Source organism: Electrophorus electricus, chromosome 11 (assembly GCF_013358815.1).
Source record: "Electrophorus electricus isolate fEleEle1 chromosome 11, fEleEle1.pri, whole genome shotgun sequence".
NCBI lineage: Eukaryota > Metazoa > Chordata > Actinopteri > Gymnotiformes > Gymnotidae > Electrophorus > Electrophorus electricus.
Window position 1 is genome coordinate 20144727 of NC_049545.1, and position 25000 is coordinate 20169726.

At 48.4% G+C, this 25000-nt stretch overlaps 1 protein-coding gene across 3 annotated transcripts in view; it reads right to left on the reverse strand.

Annotated features, from left to right (window-relative positions):
* Window positions 1-25000, reverse strand: part of macrod2 (mono-ADP ribosylhydrolase 2) — a 486386-nt gene that overhangs the window by 134117 nt on the left and 327269 nt on the right. For all 3 annotated transcript variants that reach the window (XM_035531411.1, XM_035531409.1, XM_035531410.1), the window contains one exon: window positions 10804-10925. In XM_035531411.1, the coding sequence (XP_035387304.1) occupies window positions 10804-10925 (122 nt within the window). The remainder of the gene's footprint in view (window positions 1-10803; window positions 10926-25000) is intronic.

Here is a 25000-nt window from a genome sequence, read left to right on the forward strand (position 1 = left end):
GGATTAAACGCTGAGGAGACGTGGATGAATATGCGGGTCGGTACTCCAGCCTGCTGGAACATCGCCCCTGCCCTTGGAACCGAGCCCTAACAGTTGCTGGCAGGCCGGTAGTGCTTTATGAATGTGCGAGCAGCCTTTATTTCGTTCCCGTGTGAAATCGCCAGTCAATCAGCGGCTCGGAGGGCCCAGAGAACTTCTCGTTAGCGGTGACCTTGGGAGATAATAATGCCACTAAACTCGCTGGCACGCCGTAACGGGGGGCCGTGATTAAAGAAATTACAGTTCAGGGTGTAAACACCTCGGACCACCGGCGCGAGTGGTGCCTCGTGCTGTCCTGAGGGAGGCGCTGTAGAGCGCAGCTTGTGGGCAGAGGCTCATCGTCACAGCCTCACTACAACCTGGGATCTTTTTCATAGGAACAGCATGGCTGACAGTATCTACATGCAGCTTTCACATGCAAGAGCTAAACAGAAGAAACAAATAACCAATTTTTTTAAAAGCTATGCTAGGTCACACACACACACACACACACACACACACACCAAACTGGGAAGTTTATGAGCATTGATTTACCATTTCTGCTTTCATCTATCACGCCTTCAGCTTCAGCACAGGAGTAAACATCGTTGCTGTGGTATTAGATGTGCCGTCGCTATTAACGACGGCGCGATGCGGAAACACATGTTCGCTGCGCTGGGAGCCAGTAGCGTGCTGATGGTAAAGCCATCTTCCACTAATGCCCCTGCCGCACAGTTCCTACAGCCCTGGAGGGAATCGCGTCGCGGCACGACCCAGGCGTGCTCCGCGGCGAGCGGCCGAGTACTAACGAGCGTGAGTGTCGGCACCGCGATAAAAAGCCCTGTAACCCGATTAAAAGTAATTTGGGACATTATTGTCCAACAAGAAGCCCAGGTCTCCTATCTCGCCCCCCCGTGCTTGTCAGGAGGAACAAGGAGGAGTCTGTCTCCCGCTCCTCTCAGCCTGAACTTCTACACCTCCTGTCAACATCTCCGAAATGCCAGCCGGCCGCGCCCATCACTCGTCGCACCCGGCGCCGCTATCCCCGAAGAGATCGGCGGTGGGAGCATCTGACGAGAGCCGGCAATTAGCCGCCGTTATTAAATATGTCCAAAATGTGATGTCTGGGCTATGCACAGAATCTGTGAGGGGTTTTTATTTTCTTCTTTTGTCCTCTCTGCACATCCTATGCATGGAACACACGCTCACATGAGCGGCGTTGTCACTGGGCTCGCAGTGGGAGTAGAGGCCTTTAGCAGCTGTGTGTGTGTGCGTGTGTGTGTGTGTGTGTGTGTGTGTGTGTGGGTGCGTGTTAAAGCATGGCACACGCACCGCAGGCAGGGACAACACACACATCTGTGACTAAACAATGCTGAGACGCTGAATACCCCTGGCTAGCATTGTGCATTATTCTAAAACGATGCGCTCACATTAACAGCACATCATAAAATCGGATCTGCTTTTGGAAAGAAAGAAAAAAAAACCTAAACAAAACCATTCTGTTTCTTCAGCGACTCAGTGTGTAATGGTTTTGTTATCGTCATAGTGTCACACACAGACTGACAGGTGTGCAGAACAGATCCACATCAGTGAGTGATAATTGGGCGCATGTCTGTTTGAAATTGAACATGCCAATCGACCAGGAAGTCGTACTTTCACGCTCTTTGACTGTGACAGAGGCAACGCTCCGGGATCTGCGGCAGGCCGCCTCCGGACGGGAACCACGAGCGGCGGAGAGCTGCAGCCCACCGTGAAAAACATGAGCAGAACAAGAACGCCTAATCGCATATTTATTACATGTTCGGCGGGAAACGGGCGCAAACACTCCGGGTTTGCTGGTGTGGGGATAATGGCTACTTTTTCCTCCGTTGTCGTCGGAGTGGGTTTCCTGATGCCGTGTCATGTTCTCTCCCATGCTCCGTGGCTTCGATTAAACACATTAAGAAGAACAGATTCATAGGCCTCATTACTGGTGATTCAATAATAATTAAAATATCCATCTGCGAAGCATTAAATTGAAAATGCCCCCATGCGGAACTGGTGCTGAAAATGTAATGAACGGCGCAATTACAGGGAAGGAAGAGTCAAAGGCGGGCAGCTGAGTGGGAGATAAAGAGGGTCCTCTGTTTGCCCCACGGGGTCCAGGTCATCAGGCCCGGTGCTCCGGACGTTCACGGCATGGGGGGTCGTCGAGCAGCCGGGCACCAGGGAGCGCCACAGAGAGCAACGGTTTGGGTACATGCCTGTGTACGCACGGGGTGGGTGGGGTTGGGGGGGGGGTTGTGTGATTCCATGACAGTCTCGTCCGGCTTGGCCGGAGTCGGCTCCCCTCCGGAGCTCTTCTGTCTTATAATTAATCGTAATGATGTAAACAAGATCTCATCCCGACGGTCTCACCTCCGCTGCTGGAGAGCAATCTGTCTAAGCCATCGCTGGGGAGATGCAGGCCCAGCGCCTCACACGATCTCCTTGACGACGACACCCGCCTCAGTAACCGAGGGAACATGGAACATATACGGACCAATCCGATGCTGTTACATGCAGTGCTCTCTGGGCAGTTCAAGCTCACCTTACGAATGAAGGCTGTACGGCATGTTTAGAACATGGCTTACATTCACACGTCACCTTGATGAAAGTCCAGTGAGAATGCAGTTCAGCAGAGAAAACTAGAGAAAACTAAGAGAAAATAGACCCTACCTATTATTTTAAAGGCAGTCCCCTCCACATTTATGCTCAGCTATCCAAAACATATAACTCCATTCTCTGAAATTCCTAAACTACTTCTGACTCTGCTACACATTTAATGTGGTCTAATTTCATCAACAAATAGCTGTCCTCCTCTCAAGACCCAGTCCCCATTCGCGTTTGTAGTCGGACAGACCCATATTTATGCGTTACTGGGAACCGATCTACACACATTCCCCGTATCTCCTGTATGTCATTGTGACACACAAGAGAAGGTTCTTGTTTTGTTTTGGAATACAAAACACATTCTTGGTAATGTTTAATTAATACCCACTCATTGTGGAATTCCTGTCTCCCGTGGAGCCCCTGGGACCGGCATCTGTTTAATCAACAATTTCCTCTGACAACCTCTTGGTAGCGGGGGAAGGCTGTCTCCACTATCCTTGGGTATTGCCACTAAGGAAAACACACTATTGAAATTCACCAGACGATTCGCAAGTTCAGCCGAGAACTCGGTTGACAAGTTAGCAAGTGGCTTGAGAGAGCTGAGGCAGCACATCAAAGATTAATGAACTCTGTGCAAACTTACCCAACTTTTGATTGATGACAGATTTCTCCCCTCTCAGGACCAGTTATTAAGATGGTGACCAGCCCAAAAACAGAGGATATTTGCTTAAGATGAGAGAAAGATAAAGATATTTGTTTTTAAACACCAGATGGCTTCCCGAGGCCTGCGATCGGCACAGGGTCCTCTCCTCAACATCCCTCTGGCTCGCTCATAGTTTATTCTGCTGCCTTCATCCCTAATCAGCCATGATTACACCCCTGGAGCTCCCGTGAAATGCCATTTTTTATATACCCCAATATTTCAGCTCAGTGCAACACCTTACCAAAGTCCCGACTCCTACATGGCCAAATCGAAATGTCAAGAGACGTAAACATCCATCGTGCCCTACTTTGCGGCACTGGAAATTTGTCTCCTTCAGAAGGAGAGTCTGCCCGGGTAATTACTGATTTGCTGCTTGTTAATAAGGGCCGGACAGGCTACCACCAAGGCCCTAATTGAGCTAATTGGCCTACCGTCGCCCATTTTCCACATCAGATAAATAGCAACGACAAATCTAAGTGACGCTGTGACCTTTTTAAAGCCCGTCTAATTAACCATCCAGATACATGTAGGTGTCTTTTATCCAGGGCAGTGGGAACCAACTGGCCAAAAAGGTCCAGAGGAGAAAAATTACACTTTGCAAAAATGAACGTTACATAAATCTTAGCATTACCGCTTCATATAACCTGGCAGTACCGTACATGCGCTTGTACAACTTAGCTTTACTGTCCAAACGCTATGTACAGCTTAACATTACCACACATACACTATTAACAACTTGGCATTACCACACACATGCTGCACACATCTTAGCATGATTACACATATGCTACGCAGAGCCTAGCTTTACTATTCAGACGCTATGTAACACAGCCTTAGCATACATGTTATGTACAGCTTGGCCTTCCCGTGCGCTGCATACGACGGGGGAGAAATTTCTGCATGTGAATGTAATTCATTAATGTGCATTAGTTAGTCTCTCTCGGAACTGACATTCAGAGAGACGGAAGGGGAAAGCCATGACCACACACATTTAATAACCCAGTATATTCAAGCATAATCATCATATTCTTATCAATACTTGAATTTCTTTTGACATCGAGGGGGTTGCTGACATGGAACAGATGTAACATCATTCCCAAATGCCCTGGCAGGGATTTTTGTTTTTATGTTTTTAATTTATTTACTGAAATACCAAAGTCCTGACAGATGGGGTCAGAAGCGCAAACATCGGCAGTTCGTGCTAATGCGTATGGAAATGCCACAGACTTTCCTACATCTAATAGTAAAGTCCAGTATGATATTAGATTAGATTGATGTTGGTTTATTAGCCGAAGGTTGGCCTGATTGTGTTTTGTTCCATGTCCCAGACTACCAACATACTCTACAACTCTTGCCTTAAGCTTTTTTCAGGTGATTATTTTTACAGCACAATAGTTTTTTAAAACATCAGGACTACTGTCGCTACGAGGAACGGAAGTGAAGATATTCTAAAGAAGGTACAATGTCATGCCCATACACTTCCTGTCTTACTGCATGCACTGCTGGGTCAAAGGTGATCCGGTGCTAGTCTGGGATCTGGTGATGGACAAAACATCTGCCTCTGACTAGTGAGGAGTCATAATGACATGACAGCTTTTATCCAAAGCGACTTATAATTATGACTGAACACAACTTAAGCAACTGAGGCCTTGCTCAGGGGCCCAACAGCAACAAGTCGGTGGTGGTGGGACTTGAATTGGCAACTTTCTGATTACTAGTCAAGTACCTTAACCACTGATTTGGATACTGCAAACCAACTTCATATGACAATCCGGGGAGGCAGTCTGAGAAAATGCTCGTGACTTTTATTTAAACATCTAACATTATTTGGATAAAGTGTCAAACAAGTTATGTTTGACCTCACGACAAATCCTGCTCACTTTCTGGGTTTCAGTTCTCAGTTCACTGATCCGGTTGTACCTGAGCAGTAGCCTGTAAGCCCCTCCCACACGGAACACTCACTCTGAAGGTTAAAACGGAGACACACGATTAGCAGCCTCGCTAACGTTAGCGTGGCCACTTCATCCTTGCTGTTTGAATATAGATGGTAATTGCTGACATTGGTCTCAGAACGAACAGGTATTCAGAGGTCAGGCTGCGTATGACCCCTCTACCACTTCACCCGCTACATGGAAATGCTGCGGAACTAGGAATGTGACTTTTTTTGTGGTATCATCTCATTAGCATTATAAAATCAGTTCCACAAGTCTGGCACTTCGGAGTTTGCTGGTGATGTACACTTAATCATTCCAACAGGATCTGAATGAAACTGGCTCCGGGTATCTTACATAAGGTGTCACATGACTACGAGTATATCCCTGGCTGGATGACAGCGACGAGCTTGTCTCTGGAACCTGCTCCCTACTGAGGTCTCTCTTGCAGTATGTAAACAATCCTGTTTTGTAATTATTTATGCAGTTATGGATAAGGAGTCTCCCAAATGTGTGTGTGTGTGTGTGTGTGTGTGTTTATGTGTATTTTCAATTATTGGATAAACACTGTGGTAAGACACACAGACACACTGGGGCTGGGAATACATTTGGATGTGAGCGTATCAATATTTAGCTGCAGTATTACACAAATCAACTAAATTACCCCACAAAGTGAGGAATACAAGAATCTGTCTATCTTGTTCTCTCTCTGTCTCTGTGTATGTGCATGTGTGTGCGCGTGTGCATGGAGCACCATCTTTATTCTGATCTCAACACCAGTCATCCGCTCATTTTTTCCCATTGGCTCTTGAGCTTTTCTTCCGCGAGCAAACTCTGTCTTCCCATGCAAATCCTGGAGTAAGCGAGCGCTCCGACTGTAAAACCCTTCAGCTAGCGCCTGCCCTGGGGGAGAAGGGCCCCTACACGCTGTCTGCAGAGCCGACGCTGTCCGGAACCACAGCCGGCAGCGCTGCGAGGCAGACTAACGCCTGTCTACCAAAATAACCCAGCGACACCTGAATGCACAAAGCGTGCGCTTTGCAGTGGCTGGCGGCGCCGTTAAGAAAAGGCGTTCCGGCTCTCACGGGGCCATTAGTCAAGGATCAGAGAAGTGAGAGGTACGCTGAATATTCATTCGTCGATGAGCAGAGGCGCTCAGTGAGGGTAAAAGTTCCCGCTTTCCCAGGAGTCTGCCAGCGAGTTCATAATACAATGATAACGATGTCGTCTAACGAGCCAAAGAAACCATCAGGAAGCGCGGTGGCGATGTTTTGGATAAACATGGGCACTTCTCATCGTTAATGGTCAGAACAAAAGGTTTTGAAAAGGAAATAAAAGTCCCCGCAGAGAGCCGAACGGCTCCCAGATGCCGGCGTCCCCGGGAGCAAACTCTCGGGTTTTTGGAATGAAAACGGGCTGGCTCGACTAACAAAGATGACAGACATAGCCACTCTATGCTCCCTGGGTCAGCTCGTAAACACATATGAGCCTCCCCAACCCCAACCTACACCGCCTTTTAAACTCCAGTGTTTCCCCCTCTGGGCCTGGATCGCGTTGCCCTTGTGGTGACACACATGTGAGCGCAAGCAAGCAATGCCAAATGCGCTCCGGCTCCAGAGCTGCCTGTCCTAAGGGCATTCTCTCTGCTCAGCGTCCTATTACGGATGGAGACCCCGGGAGCCAAAGGCCTATGAAGCCGACAGTAGTCGCAATGTTTTAGTGCCGCGCTGGCTTCACGCGTGTGAAGATTAAAAAAATAAAAATTCTGGAAGCCATCCACCCTCCATAAGGTTCCACTCTCATTGTAATTATAATCAGGTCCTGCCTCATTAATACTACTGCAAAAAAGTAATTAATTTCAGCTAAGGCACAGAGAGCCAAGTATGAACTTGATGAACTGTCCCAACATGGCCAGATGTTCCTCAGCAGAGCGTTTTAAGTGCCATCCTCCATGCATCAGAGCTGAAATGTGACTGTTTAATGTCTTCTGGCTCCAGCGGTTATTGACGGTGCATCGGAGTGAGTTCTCTCCCTGTGGGCACCGGGGCTCGATCGGCACAACACATTCCCAAACCCGGAGCTCTCCATTCGCTCCCATTGCCCCGCCACGTCCTCTCACTGACCTCGAGCACAAACGGCCCGGGGGTTCTTTCACAGCCGGATAGCCAGTGCCGGCGGAGCCCCATGGATCTCAGGGAACGCTTTGGGGGTGGGGGGTGGGGATTCCGTTCCACAGGCCTGCAGTGATGCCCCCCCAGCTATTCCCCGAGCCGACATTCCAGAGTGCGCTTCCCGACGAAGGCGACCGCTTGAGCGTTGCCGAGAGCCGGAGCGGACGCCCACTTGGCTGCATGGAAAGGCACCGGATGGGAATGAGAGGGAGGGTCTCTCCAGGTTTGCTCACACACACCCACCCCCTGTCCTCACACGCACACACACACACACACGCAGGCACACACCACAATAAAAATCCACATAAATATCCACAGAGGGGTATATAAAAATATAAGCAGATGTGCAAATGCATGTGTAGAAACGAGCAAGTTCATCTAAATTCAAGATCGCTCATAAAACCAACTCCTACAAAATGCAAAATCAATGTACGCGTGATAATGTACAGTGCGCTCTCTCCTCACCACAAATCCCATCCACCTTTGCATTAGAGACTGTTCTTAATACCGTTCAGCGGAGAAACGGACAGAGACAAAGAAGGGAAGTCTGTGGTCTCTCTCCGCCTGTCCGATGAGCGCTGAACTGCATTCCGGAGGTTAAATGCCTTGTTTCTTGACTCGGGGAGCTCATCCTTCTTCCAGACGAAGCCCGTCCTTCATGCGCCCCCCCCCCCCAGCCAGTGGCTCCTCTCAGCACCCGCAGGCCATGCGTGGGGCTAACGTGGAACATGCTGACGTGGCTCATGCTTCCCTCCTCATCTCCGTGATGGATCCTTCTCGTGCTTGGGGGGGGGGGGGGGGGGGGGGGGGGATGCCATTCGGACCAAACCGGGAGAGGCTTCAGGAGTTAGATGCCGACGAAGGAACCAGAAGATCATACAGACTTCATAAACGGTCGTTAAAGGGCAGGTCCCGGTCCATTCAGAAAAGAGAATTATCATGACCAGTGAGCTTCAGCTGGAAAAATGAAGACCCTCACACAGAAACAGGAGTTTATATTTACATTTCAGCTCCAAAACACATTTAAGCTTCCTCATGACTGAGAACCTGTTCACGGGTCTCTATCTCTCGAGATAATCAACAGGAATTCATCTGTGCGGGGTATGTGGAGTACACCTGGGGTTCTGGTGTCTGTTTTGGAGGGGGTGTGGGTGGGAGCTGTTGGCTGGGTCTGGGTCTACACCGCCTTCTCATCCACCTCCCCTGGCTTCTGCAGCTCATCTACTGTTCTGACTTAAATCCCACTGTAATGCAATGGAATCGCCAGTAGGGGAGCTGTTGCTTCTCTGCTGCTTCTAAACATGACCCTGTCCACCCCCCCCCCACACACACACACACACACACACACACACACACACACACACACACACACATACACACACCTGCTTTCTCCGTACATAGCAGGGAACTTCCTCCCTGCTTCTCTCTCCTAAGTCTGGGCCACGGAGTCGTACCGAGCTTAGTCGTCATGCGTTTAGCCGTAATCAACCAGAACCTCCGCCTACATCCGCTGGCATGAGCGGCCCACCCGGGGCCGAGGGCAGAAGGAAACGGGGAGCGTGTGTAGAGTCCAGGGCGGCGCCGCAGAGCAGCGGTCGGTCAGGCTGGTGGGCCACTGGGGTGGGGGCGCTTGTCGCAGTCAGGAGCCAGGAGAGCTCCTCCCTGATGGGAAAACAATGTGCCGCTCTTCTCCTTACGCACGGATCACCGACTAGATAAAGGCCTGCAGGAACACAAGGGAAAGTGGAGGAATCCTGCAGTGTAGGGCGAACCACTGCCGGATCCAGGAGGAAATAATGAGAGCTGGACATGCAGCCCTTTTCCTCCGATGGCAGTCTCTCCGATGGCGTCTAACGACAGGCTGTAGGAATCAGTAAAGCTCTGGCAAAGTGTGTAACAAGGTGGTCTGTATGCAACAGGGTGGTTCGAATGCAACAGGGCGATCTGTGTGTAGCGTGGAGGTCTGTATGGAACACGGAGGTCTGTATGTAGCACGGAGGTCTATATGTAGCAGGAAGGTTTGTAGCAGGGCAGTCTAAGTGAAGCAGGGTGGTCTGTATGTAACAGGGCAATCTGTATGCAGCAAAGTGGTGTGTATGTAGCAGGGAGGTCTGTCATTCCTGACGCACTAATTCAGTGCACTAACAGAAGCCGAGCTCACCCATTCCCCCCGCCCCGGGTCATATTACTAGGACGACGAATTAGCCGGCAGTGCCAAGGCTGACCAATGCTAGAAGCAGCCCAGCTGATCCTTATGGGGGGATTACAGTTAGCAATTTGTTCCTGCATCGTGCACTCATCAGAGCTAATCGCCGGAGATTCTAGGTCTCGGGGAACCGAAAACGCTTCGGCTTTGGAGCGCTCTCTATGGCCGCGGTCGGCGTGGATTAGGGCAGATCCGTGAGTCTTGTGGACCAGATGGCTGAGAAGAGGCCAGCAGCTGGAAGCGTGGGGGATCCAGAGCTTCTCCTCCCTAGGCCAAAGCCTCTGGTCTCCAGCCAAGTTCATTACGGGTCCTGGCCCCCACCTTCCGGAAGCTCACCATGCAGAAAAACAACCCGAATCTATCAGCTCCAAACACGCCGGCCGCACTGCGCATTCCGTCCCTGGATTAGGAAAGACCTAACCGAGCGTGTGTGTGTGCATGTGCCTCTCTCTTTGTAAACTGCATTTTCATAGAGTCATTTAGCAGATGCTCTTGTCCAAAAGTGACTAGCGGGGCGTGTATCCAGTGGCTATCCAAGAGCACTGTGCCCAAGTTTTGGTGTAACTATAACAGTGACTGGAACGAATCGGAGACAACCAGTCTGTGCTGGAACGAAGTAGAGTCAACCTCAGGTCTGTGCCTCCATGAGCACTCAGCTCATACATGAACTACGGCGTCTGTTCAGTCTCATGGCTGTTTGTTTCTCACCATTATCAGTTTTGAAGTCGCTGGATGAAACTGAGTGGCTGTTTAGCAGTGCAGGCACAAAAGAAGAAGCTTCCTTCATTACCTGGTCACTGTCCAGAAAAGTCCTGAGACCACTGCTCTGTGTGAACGGAGTAAGACCCCAGCATTTCCCAGCCAAAGAAACTGGGAAATGCAGTAAAAAAAAAAAAAAACATATCCATACACGCATGTTTATACATATGACAAATAAAGACATTCTATCTGGCCTACATCATCATCATTCTCGTCATCGTCATCGAGGACAGAGCAAACAGAAAACAGGACTCCAACCCTCCTTTGTTTTAGATTATTAATTTGAGAGTGTGTTTTCCACTGCTGATTGGCAGGGCGGTTTCCACTACCCTGGTGGCTCTACATGCCGTGTTCGGGGATGCAGTCGGGTGTGACTATACTCACAACAGAGTGCAGTTTGTTCTCCTCCATCAGCCTGAGGGAGGTCTCATAGCAAGACCTGAGGTCTCTGCTTTGGGATGGCCCCACGGTCCCCCGGGCGATGGGGCCCACGGTGTGGATCACATCTGCAAAGGCAAAAAATAAAAGAAGAAAAAAAGCCTGAATGCACTCCCCGAGGAAGTCTCACACATCGCTGCGCAGCCTCGACGAGAGGAAACAGAAGGTTGAGCCTCACAGGGGCAGACGACACCCCCGCAAAGCCAAAACCAAAACTGTGTCAATGCGGAGATTCAAAGTCTGTAAAAATGTTAACGCACGTCAAATGCCAAAAATACAAACAAGCAATATGTTTGCTAGCAAAACCCACAAACGGAGTGAGAGCTACCCAAACAAAACCTCGCTGACGCGTGTTACACCCCAGGGGGGCATGATGGGACTGAATTAGCCCATGAGCCCATCCGTCCTTACGTTCATCACACAACGCACACCCAGAACGCTGTCCGTCTTCACAATGGGCCGCCAGGAGGAGGTTCGGACAAGTCCGACTGTCCAAAATCTCGGCCATTTATTCAGTTAATGAAATGCCAGCGTAGATAGGAAATCAATTACACCATCCTTTCAACCCATCTATTCTTACGGCATTCATATCTGTTCCTGCCCCTCGCTCTCCCTTTGCATAATAATGTGTGATTCTGTCCGTCACTGTTGCATTCGTCGGAGGCAGGCAGACCGAGGAATGTATGCTTAATTGAATCACAGGGTGATGACAGGCGGATAAGAGACCTTAGGTACTGGTTCGACAGCGAAATACTAGAGTCCTTTCAGCTGTGGCCCAGAGGGCAGGGGAGGAGGGTGGGGAGTGTCACCGAGTGATGTAAACAGTCCCATTTCCCGGTTACCTTCGCATTAGTCCTTGTAAGCATCGCCGCGGTGACATTTGGCAGCTGGAGCACACCTCCGACGAGGCCTACGATCTCTGCTTGTGTGGGAGAATAACAATTATCTTTTCACGCCGCTGCACGCGCGTGTGTGTGTGTGTGTGTGTGTGTGTGTGTGGTACGAGGGGTGTGGCGCGGAGCGGAACCAACGCTGCTCCAGCTCGCGGGGAGACGGCTCTCCGGCGCGAGCTTCCGAGCGCACACCCACTCGCCCCACGCTCCGGACGCAGGAGGGATCGGGAACAGGGAGAGTCTCTGCATTATTTAGAGGAACGTTTCGGGGAAGATTTCCCTCTCTAGTGGCTGGGAAAATGGAGAGAGCGCGAGGGAGAAGGGAGAGGATGAGAACAAAAAAGAGAGAGAAAGAGAGGGGGAGGGAGAGAGATAGAGAGAGAGAAAGAGAGGGGGAGGGGGGGCGGCAGACATAAAGAGGCCAAAAGGCAGAGAGCGCTTTTCTCATTGCATAATCGCAGACATCATGAATAAAACCGCGTGTCAATAATTTATGTCTCCTCACCACATTACATATATCAATTCACAAGTGATGAGCAGGGATTCAGAACTGCGGCGAGAACAACACTCGCAACACCATTCCACCTTTGAACGCAAGAGATGGTTAAGAAAGCCATAATGCAGGAATGACTGAAAGATCTAAACGTCTTCTGGAAAAACACAAATAACGTTTTACGCATGTTGGAGCATGTGACACCCGTCAGAGCAATGCCTCTACAGGCCTGAACGCAGAGGATCCATAAATCTCTCTTCATGGCCTATTAAAGACAATGATAATGCCATGACTCATTAATTTGCCTCCTCCACATCCAAACGGCATTTTTTTTTTTTTGCATTCAAATATTAAATCCCGTTAAATATGGATAATGGAAATCTGTCACAAGGAAAGATGAGAGGTGGGTGGGAGAACCCCTGTGTGACTGTGTGTGAGTGTGTGTGAGAGAGTGCGTGTGTGTGTGCGTGCGCGCATGCATGCGCGCCTGTGTGTGTACTTGCATCCGTGTGTGAGTTGCACGCATCTCTGTGTGTTTGTGTGTGTGTGTGTAGATTTCAGAAGTACTGTGAGAACAACACATGGTGTGTGTCCCCGCACACACGGTTCAGCTCTGCTTCAGAGACTAATCGCACCATCCAGTGGGGTTTTTTCCACTGTGAGAAATGGCTGTACACACAATGCTCCGCCCTCTAAAAAGACTACAACATTTATACAACATTTAACACCAGGCAGTGAAAACCAGGCAAGACAAAGTTCTCCAATACAATCTTTAAAACTACGGGTATAACACCAGGAGTGCTTAAAGTAGCACTTTTTCACTGCTCTGTGTGTGTGTGCGTGCGTGCATGCGTGCGCATGCATGTGAGAGTTTTCGTGGATGCTGGAGTGGACCTTAATGAGGCTGTAACTATGTGAAATATTGTCTCTCCCAAGACCAGCCGGACTGGAGCAGGTCTTCCACAATGTGGCCATAATGTGCCCGGTTGCTTTCCATGAAAAATGCATGAGACGGTGGATCCGTCGAGAGGCAACACACCAATTAGTGTGTGGCCGGGCGCCGGACCAGGCCATTGTCGGCTCCGTCAGCATGAAAGTCAGGCCCGTATCACTGGCGCGCACACTTCTTCAAGAACGCGGAGAACGGCGGAGCAATATATCGCCGCCGTTGCTGCGTTCACCGGTCAAAAAACATCTTCCGCCATTTCGCATACGTCGGCCAAAACGCCACAAAATAAACAGCAGCACCCCCCACCCAGCTGGAAATGGTGCTGGGTGTCTATTAAAAACACCGGACTGCCAATATTATTATAGACAAGTATAAGACCATGCACACAAAAGACCATTATTACAGCTACTGAAACAAACAAACACCAATGTTTCATTTTCGCCTGCTTGTTTGTCTGTGTTGATAGGCTAAGACAATGCTTTCTTATGATCACCTGGTCCCATTCTATGCATTTATAATGCACTCTTATTACAGTGAGCAGTTCCCAGGCAAGTGTGTGCATGTTTGCATAAAAGCAAGGTTTGAAAAATCCTTGACAAGTGACTCTCCATCCTGCTTTATGCAGATTGTGCTCTCTCTCTCTCTCTCTCTCTCTCTCTCTCTCTCTCTCTCTCTCTCTCTCTCTCTCGCTCTGTCTCTCTCTCTCTCTCTCTCTCTCTCTCTCTCTCTCTCTCTCTCTCTCTCTCTCTCTCTCTCTCTCTCTCTCTCTCTCTCTCTCTCTACCAGCATATGGATGACTAGTGCTCATTATTTACAGGACGCCGGCACATATGTGTAGTGGGGTAAATGTTCAACTGTGCGTGTTCCAGCTCGGCCGCTTGCGTGGAGAACACGCAGTCCCAATCACCAAGCGGAAACTAAACAGCCTGTAAAGACCAGAGACTCCCACAGGTAACCATACAAATGGTCACACCGGTGTGGAATATATTCGATGCCGGACCATATGTAGGTAGAGGGGTGAAGGAGGAACAATCACTAGCTTACTGAGACGTTCCTACACATTTCTGTAGCGGAGAAACACGCCTCTAGCATACTGATGGAAATTCTGTTGTCAGACATAATTCTCCACTTGGGGAGCATGAGGTTTTAGTTGTTTATTTGTTTTCATGCAAGAAATAAATAATTTTTAAAAACGCAGTGAGTTTTCCTGGTTTTTAGCGGGAATTAATGGGAAGGGCCGACACCGCGGCGAATTCCCTGCTGTTTCAGCCCCGAGTCCGACTGACCATCACGTGCAAGGCCTCTGGCTTGGCGTTTTAGAGAGCCACGGCGACGGAAAAATCAAAGCATTAGTCACACCAGTAGCCATGGCAACCACTGTTGGAAAGGTTTATGCAAATCTCCGCCCTCACCCCACGCTGCTGCCCTCAGTTCTGCCACCCCGTGGCACATCGGGGGTCACTGCCGAGTCGGAGGCTGGACTTCAACACACCGACCAAGTTTGCCCCCGGGGGCTGAGCGGGGACCGAGGAAGATGACTTTTGCAGGCCTGCCTGTTCCCGAGCGATTCCATTTGACTTATCTACTGTAGCGCGCTGCTCAGGGCGCTGAGGCGTGCATATAATTCACCAATAAAGACCTTCAACTGGATACACTGACCGGCAAGTCTGGCCAGCTCTTAATATAGAAGGGTGGAGGCAGCCATTATTCTCCGTGAGCTGTGTGATTGAATTTCTTTATAGGTGTGGTTGTGGGATGCACAGCCACGGGAGGTGCATTTTTTTGTTGTTGTTGGGGTTTTTTTGTTTTTTTTTTGTGTGTGTGGGCTAAACTCTACATGAACCATCACGGTGAGGCTTGGACCAACAGCCCTAGTGACTCGCAGCGACGCGTGGCACGCCTGAAAACTCTCATGCCTTCATCGCTGCATGTCCTTAAATGCCATTTTACATAACTCCACCTGTGCCACTGGAGGCCAACCGCACACTGACCACCAATCGATGTCCACCGCGGAACGTGACACGCAAGGACGCGCGGCAGCCACGCTCGCGCGTTCCCCCCGTTCCGCACAACATGCCCTGATGTTTGGATTGAGCCAAAATGCACAAGCAGGCATCTGTCTTAATCATGCAAATGAGCCCCGCTTTCTTCCTGACGCCTTTTGTGTACGTGGGACGGCCTCCTGGCGCTCTTTTTCATGTCTTTATTTTTCTACGATGCGCGGAATTCCATTTGCATAGATTAATAGAATATCCGCGGAAAGGACATATTGGACAGGCAGGATGCAAAGAGGAAGAGAGGACGGAAGGGGAGCGATGTCGCGGCGATCCACGTGGCGGAGCGCGCGAGGAATCAGTTCGTTGGCGGAGCTAAAAATACCGCGCGGGGCGGGAAGCTCCGCGTGACATTTGGTCACGCCTCTCCGCGACCGCCGGGGTCCCGCTTTCTCGGGAAAGAGCGGCCGCGGGCGCAGGCGCGGACCGGTCCCGGATAATCACACCGGAGGACACGTGTCCCCGCACCCCTGCATCCATCAGTGGGAATAATGCATACAATCAGTCCGGGCTAGAGCCTGTCGAGGGCACTTTTACACGAGCGGGTGTGCCCGGAGAGGGGACCCCGCGTGGGCTCGGAATACAGATGCCTCCCCCTGCTCGGGTTTTTTTTCCCCCCTCTGACTTCCTAGGCCGCAAGGAGTCGGTCGTAATCAAGCGAGGAGAGGATGGTTTATATGCTTCTGCAGTCCTGCAGGCCAAGGCAGAGGCAGAAGGGAGTCATTTCGCTCCTATAGATGCTCCTATAGTAGCCCATGGGCTACAGTCAGCAGGCATTAATAATCGAAACCAGGTTCCTCCTGAACCTTACGCAGGGGTGTCCAGCTCCTGGAGAGGACGACTGGGATAGAAGCAGAGCCTTGCAGAAAGTCCTCGGCTCTCAGGAATGCAGCTGGGACGCCTGCCAGCGATGGACAGATTTTGACATTTTGTGTCCATCAGCGAGACAACCACATCAGACTTGGGGAAGAAAGTAAGGGAATAAATATGGCCCCGTCCAACATCAGACGTTTGGGCGCCACAAATCCCTCAGGTTTCATGCCCGAATCACTCAAACATGTAGTGATGCTCAGGGTTTGTTTGTAAACAAACAAACAAAAATACGAGCATGAGAAACCCATCGCGCACTCTGGTCCGCTCCCACGCCAAACCTGTTACCACGGTGCCCCCACGCCTCACACTGATTGGAGGAGACATCAAACTTTGCCTTCGTGCAGCGGCTCGAGCAGTTGGGAGACTTACACGGCTTCTGTGGTGCAGCCTTTCGCACAGGGGCAGAGGCTACCGAGACCGGCCCTCTCTACAGTCACGCAAGCTAGTACACACACAAAAAAAATTTTGTTGGAAGAGGCTTCTCCTGCTGCAAATTGGTGGCACTGGAAACATGGAATGCCAAGGTAAGATCAGATCGGAGTGAAGAAAGGACGCGCGAGTTTAGGGTTTCGCGGTGAAGGCAGCTGCCAGGTCCTGTCCTCAGGTCTGCATCTAATGGCTTCTGCTCATTTCCATTTTCTCACAGCAGAAAACCCCTGGGATCACCGAGACCGGAACGTCGCAGAGAGACCATGCTCCTCAGGGGAGCGCAGCTGGGGATTAAACTGCAACTAGATTTTTGGGGGGTTACATCTGCAGAATAATCTATCCATACAGGCAGCAGCGAGGGATGAGGTCCGGATGGGTCCGGTTGGGAGAATCAAGACGCTGGAACCGAGTCACGGGAAAGGGCCCAATCTCAGATTTTACCCAGAATGCACCACTGCAGCTTCCCCAGTGAGGCCAGGGCGTTGTGGCATTGATACCCTGCTTGAAAAGCCTTCCGGGCACGAACATTCAGTCAGAGAAAATTTCATTTGATGACAACAAACTTTTTTTGGAATTGGATTAAGAAAAGGCTTGGCCATGCATGTAAATATACTTTCAGCGCTGATCTATTTGAATTCACAGAGGCAAGGAGACAATAACAACAGCACATCTCATAGTGATTACCGTCACAATTAAGAATCAACAAAGCACAAAATGATGCATCACCCATCAAGGAGTCTAGAGTAAACTGAATTTAAATACTGCTCACTGTGACAGGATACCTGGGAATCACACCATTGCCGACAATATTACATATATAATAGCTTTTAAGAGCATCACTTTATAAGGACTATGTCAACATTTCTGGAGCTATAAAAGGGAACATTCCTGCCCCAACAGCCCTGTCGGCTTGCTCGGGTCTCCTTTCCCTTAAACCACACACATTCCTTCCGTCTCCGCTCCTCGGAAAGGCAATGTCATTTTACCATTATTTTTTCTTTTTTCATATTTCCAAGTTCTCTACGCCACACACACACACACACACACAACAAGAATTTCCCCTTCTCATGTACGAAATGCACACAGCGTTCATCCTACACCCTTACAATTACAACTCTGCCTTCTGATTAAAGGCAGGAGTCGGTGTGGAAGTTGTGCGAGGGTAGTGGTGGAGTGTTGTGGCAATCATTTGAAGGCATAGTGCAGAAGGGGAACACAACAGGGACAATTACTTCGCATTCTTTTATGCTCCCAGGCTTCCTGTAGCATCAGTAGAAGCCTTGCACTGGTATTAAGCATATGAATGCACCTCACTTGAAAAGCAGCGTATATTAAGACGTGGAGTGGCCGACACCGGGGCAGCGCTCTGCCACACTAGGCCCTGGGCAAACTATCAGGTCCCTAGCTTCCCCTCCGCACGAGGCGGGGAGAGAGAATGGAAGCGTAGCACGGGGAAAACCAGACAGAGGAGTGCTCGGCATTCAGACAAAGGGCCTTTTGTGTGGAATAGGGACGCCAGGGCTGAAGAACCGATCCGCTTTGGAGTGTTCCTCACTCCTTGCGGGAGTTTTGGCTCGGAGGGGAAAATTTTGGGGTGAGTTTCAGAAATAAACAGCTTCACTGCAGTTGGTGGACTGCTAATCTAATTCAGAAAACTGTCTCAGTTGACAAATCAGTTTTCTATATATATATATATATATATATATATATATATATATATATATATATATATATATATAGAGAGAGAGAGAGAGAGAGAGAGAGCGAGCAAGAGAGAGAGAGAGATACAAGAGATGTAGAGACATTGTACAGTATGTGTGTGTGTGTGTGTGTGTGTGTGTGTGTGTGTGTGCATGTGTATTTTAATCATGCATTAACAATTTGTTTAACTGCTGGAAATTAATTTTATTAAATTTATCAATAACATTGTTAAATATTTAACACTTGATTAGCGTCAGCATCTAAAAATGGCCTGATAGCTAGCACCCTCATTCTGCAAACCTTGCCTGCCAGCTGCAGGCATGTGTTACAAACAGGCTTTCTCAACACTAAAATGAATTTACGTAACCGTCTTCTTTTTCAGTATTTTGAAGTGAAATTGTGCTTTATCTCTCGCCTTACAGAAACGGCCAAACATTCACATATGAGTCATCACAAAGCTGGACGACGTATAAAAAAACGGTCAAAGTTAAACAGGCCAAAGTAGTATACCAGCAGTTTGGCCAGCGTGGCTGGATCCAGGCCTCAAACATATATTACAATGCACTTCAACAGCACAAAACCGCAAGTGCACCTTATCAGTCAATCGCCAGTACACATTTCTGACCCATGACCGTCATAAATCAGACTTTACTCCCCTTTCGTTTTTCAAGCTTCTTCAACACTCTCAAGCTGTCAGCGAGAGCTCAGACCAGCAGTGATGTGGCGGGCCAGGAACGGAGAGACAGTGTTGGCTCAAATAAACATTTATCATGGTTAAGATAAATGTTTATTTATGGCAAGACCACAAGAAACTCAACGACATGCGTGAACCTCTGACTTTGGGTTTCCTTTGTAAAAACCTTGAAAGCCACAAACGGTCAGTTGCAAAGTTATTGATAGTTTCTATTTATCACACTTTCCAATGGATGACATTTATAGATTATTCACTTTTCAAATACAATATATTAGGTTCCATTGTTAGCTAATGGCAGATATCTTAAGTAGGTTTTTTTTTATATCCAGGTCAACAAATTTATTGATACCGAGGAACTGTTTTTATACATTGATTTAAAAAAAATAAAGATTCTCTAAATTTAATTCCAGTTAGCAAGTTTATTCCTTCTGTGTTCAGTTACCCATGAGAGTAATCATCATCCACCATTTAAAAACACCTCATACTCGTCACTTTTGGCTAGATAATACTGTTTCTTAAAGAAAGTCAGGTTAGTACAGAGACAATTTAGTACAGAGATACAGTTCACTACAGAGCTTCTGTACTCATATCATGTCACTCTCTCAACTCTCCCCAAGAGCATCCACTCCCACGCACAGCGCTGTCTGGACTCCAGTGCAGACTGCCTTACCGTGTCTCACCATACTCTGGTCAGCCTGGCCCAGTTCTCTGACTCTGACTCTCTGACTTCTGCGAAGGAGTTGAGAGCCTGTGGACCGCTCTGTGAACTCCCGCCCCAACACGACACTCGTTATGTCTCCTAGACATTTGTTACCCTCCTATACAAACACTGATTACATTCCTGTATTAACATTTGTTTGGGGTCCAATATAGACTTTCATTATCCTCCTATGTTGATATCCATTTCCCTCCTATAGTGACACCTGCTACCCTCCCAAAGAGACACCCGTTACCCTCCTATAGAGACACCCGTTACCCTGTTACCCAGCTGTTACCCCCTAGCATTTGTTCCCTTGTAGTAGCTAGCTTGGATTCAGGGCTGACCTGACGTTGTGAAATATAATCCACCTCATTAAAAAAAAAAAAGTAAAATAAAAACATTTTAAAATTCTGACCAATCAGTGGGCCCCTACCCCAGTGCAGGGCCTCAAGGCTCCTCCCTAAGGCCACAACCTCCCTTTAGGCAGTCAAAACTACACGCCACCTTCCATTACTGTCTTCTCTTGTTTACTGTATAACCTCAAACCACTCTCATCTCTTCACGCTTGTCCAGGCAGCTCAGTTCTTGGTAGGAGTAAAATTCACTGGGTACGACGTGGTTGTGGCGTGTCACACACTGCTGCTGGGCAACACCCTATAATTCTTTTTATGGATGATGGGGCTCAATACGACCACCTTCCCTTGGGGCCTGCAGTTCTACAGACCTCTTTGTAGCCAGGCTGGTTCTGAGAGAGAGAGAGAGAGAGAGAGAGAGAGAGAGAGAGAGAGAGAGAGAGAGAGCGAGCACAAGGGAGGCTTGCAGGGCACCTACAGCTGAGTGAGACAGCCTTTCTCTCCCACAGCGCTACTATATCCCAGAAGACCCTGTGTGTGTGCGCGTGCATCCTGAAAGCTGTTCCAGTTCCATAACAAACTGTATCAGACTCGATACGCACTGTTCACGTACAAGTTTCCCAGGTTTTCATGACCACCGCAGGGTGTGCGTGTAAAAACATGCCGGGCGTCTCATCAGCGCTGAGGTTAGACTGAGACTGGCCGGTCATCTTACATTAACAACCAATCTTCCACATTTACTGGGCAGAATATTCAGTGTGCTAACTAGAGAACATTAGCTCAATACACACTGACCATTTCCTGTGACATTTCCTGTGAAAGCACCAGCAAGCCCCAGGGACTTCGTCATCATTAGTTCTCAGCAAAATGTGACACGCACTGCATTCATATTATGCATTTATATCTCTGATATGCTTGGAACTTTTCTAGCAGAGATCATTGCACAGGTTGTTTGTGTGTGTGTGTGTGTGTGTGTGTCTGTCTATCTATATCTATCTATCACACAACACACACACAACACACACACACACACACACACACACACACACACGTGTATACATATAAAGAATAAGCAGAGAGAACATTCACATTTATGGTCACACACCATTGCGGCACACCCAATCCTAGTCATCTGTATGCGTTTTTCCCCAGGTCTGGCCAGACTGATCAAATACTGGTTGTCATGGTACCAACATGAGTGATTCCCATGGTGACAGAGGCACCAGCATAAAACTGCTGTTCTACTCTGGCCTTCTCAGCAAGTATTGAAATAATTTCGGGGGGGGGGGGGGGGACAAGAAAAAAAAAAAACAGCAATTACTTTCATTTGGCCACAGCTGATAGCACATTAATTTAGCTCCTTTCATAAGAAATTAGCATTTACTTAACGATTATACATGGGTTATGATTATGAAAATCATTCACGGGAGAGGATTGGGGGGGGGGGGCCCTGAACCACAGCACAACACTGAAATGAACGCACTCCACAAACCGCCGGAGAAAAGCCGTAGCATGTGGGAGAAGCGAAATTGAATGCAGCATGATAAGAGCAAACAGAGGCCAAACTTTTTGTTTTTCTCCAACGCTCACCTGTGCATTCACTAAGACTGCGCTCGCCCCCGCACTGAGACACCGGGGGGCTTGTCTGTGCGCTAGGAACAGTTCTTCTCCCGGATCCCCAGTCTATCCGCGTCTTTTGGAGCGCTGTTCTGTTCCGAGCAGCTCTTATACAGGTCTGCTTATATACCAAACTAAATAATCAGAAAAAAAAAGAGCAAGAAATGGCAAAACTACTCTCAGATCAGGCCTTAGTAACACATATGCCCCTGTGAATTTGAATGTATCCTTGCTGTGGTTTTTGTTATTGTTTTGTTAAATGCAACACGAGGAGCACTTACCAGGCACCCAAACCACCAAGCAGGGCTTCCCCAACCTTTACCACACCCAAAGGTTCAGGCATTCCCAGTGGGTCTAAACCCAAACCAGGCCAGAGACGCTGCTTAATCAAGCTGATGGCAGAGCGCTCGCGCCAACAAGGAGGGATCGCCAACCACAGCGGTCAAAAGGTGCGGATGAGGCAAAGCTGCCGCTATTGGAGCACTATCGTAAATGAACAGGCGGTGCGCCGGGGAGATTAGTATGGTGGGAGGGCGCCGGCGTGAGCGGCTGATCTGGAAACAGTTTTCCCTCGGGAGCGAGAGGCTAATGAGAGATAAACAAACGGGCCCGGCTGCACCTTTAAGCTACTGCGGCGGTTTGAAAGGCGCAGGATGTGCCAAAGCCCGCGCAGCAAGGCCGACTCACCTGGAATACGCAGCACCGGCGCGAATAGCCGTGGGATGTTTGGATCCATGTACGCCGCACTTATGCAAACATATTCGCAGGCACATAAACACACACACACACAGGTACACAGACACACGTGTACATACACACACACACACACACACACACACACACGTACACACACGCGTGCGCACACAATTTCCTACTTTCCTAAAGCTTCACTCTCTTCCTCTCTTGGTCTGTGCTAATACACATGCAGTTAAGCAAATATATTCTAGTAATCTGAAGTAGTTTTACAGAAGTTAGTCTGCTGGTGAAGGTGGCAATGTGGTGGCGTGTGTGTGTGTGTGTGTGTGTGTGTGTGTGTGTGTGTGTGTGTGTCTGTGTGTGTGTGCGTGTGTGTGTGTGTGTGTGTCTGTGTGTTTGGCCAAGCAGCAGCCGTTAGAATAGAACTCAGAGTCCACAAGGACTCTCTGACACAGACTTAGTCCATGCAGCCTGCCACCTACCGCTTGGAGCATTTAACACCAATAAACATACACTTAGTGACAGCACCAGTAACCACCAACAGTAACACTTACTTTGTGACAGCCCCGGTAAACACCACCAGTAAACACTTAGTGACAGCCCCAGTAAACACCACCAGTAAACACTTAGTGACAGCCCCGGTAAACACCACCAGTAAACACTTAGTGACAGCCCCAGTAAACACTTAGTGACAGCCCCAGTAAACACCACCAGTAAACACTCACTTAGTAACAGCCCCTCTCTCACCACACACGTAATATTTCAGCCTGTAATCTTAGAGTGCGGGTTCAGCTGCCTGCTCAAGCCGCACACAAAGACGAAAGGGGAAACATAGTTAAAATTGAATTTGGCCCCAAAACATGCAGAACTGGGTGGAAAACATACATCCTTAAAAGCATGCTGTAACACGCTGAGAGAAAAGGACTAGTTTAAATGAACAGCTAGGGCCATCAGTAAAATAAAGAAAGAACCAATGAAATCAAATGTAATTTGTATTTTTTAGCCACATGGTTGTGCCCATTTTGTATTCTTACTCAACTTCCATTGTGATTAATCAACTAATCGCTAAGCAGCTTACACAGAATAAATCCACAATTATTTTAAGAATAATACAAAATAATAATTCATATTTTAACAGCAAAAAACAGCAACTATAATAATAATAGTAATAATAATATAGTTATAATCATAATACTAATACTACTACTGCTAATGGACGATGATAATTATTATGGACATATTGAATTAACTTCTCAGATATGCCCTAGTTCATTATGTTGGCCAACAAGGCTGTGTGAGGGCAACATAATCTTGCAGCATGTTGTCAAAGCTGGAGCTAACCAGCAGGCCTCAGTTTTGCCAGGCCCAAGAGCTCCGGACAGCTCAGACACTGGTGTGCTGCATGGGTCCCTGCATTCATCCCACTGTCCAACACTGTGTTAGTGTCCACCTCCACACACTAGGGAAGCCGGCCAGCGAGGGAAGCACATGGATACGGAGTCTTGAGCTATATTTAGACTCCTTCTGTGTCATGGCTGTTCCACAAATCTGCAGCCATGTCTTGGTTGATGGGCTGCAGAGAAGGCCCTGTCTCTCAGCCAGCCAATCAGGAGCACAGAGAGCCCTGCCTCTCAGCCAGCCAATCAGGCACACACAGGGCCCTGTCTCTCAGCCAGCCAATCAGGCGCACACAGGGCCCTGTCTCTCAGCCAGCCAATCAGGCACACAGACAGCCCTGTCTCTCAGCCAGCCTATCAAGAGCACAGAGGACCCTGTGTCTCAGCCAAGCCAATCAGCGTACAGAGGACCCGTCTCTCGGCCAGCCAATCAGGAGAAACGGCAAGCTGCTCGTGTAGTTTTCATTTTTAAAAGAAGCATTTCATTGGTTTATAAGACTGGCCAGAACTGGAACTGTTCTTAATCAGTGGAGAAGTGGTGGAGAGTACAGACTAATTAGCTAGCATGGCTCAAACTCCCTTAAATGATAGATTTACTGGTCAGACACCTCAAAAACCAAGACACTGAGTTTTCCAGATCGTCCACTCAGCTCCAAGCTACACCCTTCGGGATGTAGATTTAGACTCCCAGTGCTGAAAAGCAACAGATGATTCATTCGTACCTATAAAAATCATGATTTATCTTACTGTTTACTGTCCTTATGCTGGTTTTACTGTTTACACTGTTTTATACTGTTATATCTTATGTATATGAGCTGCACATATTCTGTGGATTTTGTTGAATGTTGTGGCTTTGGGTTTTTTATGTTGTGTATTTAGTACGCCTGCCTGCAATACCAATGATCTCTTTGGGATAACAAACAGAAGTGAATAGTTAATCAGTGTAGTAATCATCGGTGCCTTACCACATTTCTTTAACCTTTTAGAACCATTTATCCTCTCAGCTAATAATTAAAAATTTCATAAATATCTATTTTAAATTCTGACTACAAAAAAAAAAAAAAATACAGGTAGTATCCATTTACAGGCACGTTTGGCATCACGTGAGGTGTTCTGTACATAACACTGCTCCTTCCGGACTTTAACATTCGTGGACTGGAACGTCCGTGGACGGATTTAGCCCCATTCCGCTCCTGTACATATACCAACCTGCCTTTCATGAGGACCCCATTAAACAGCAGGAATGAATCGAATGTAAAACTACACTTGGCAAGGGGAACAGGGAACCATACAC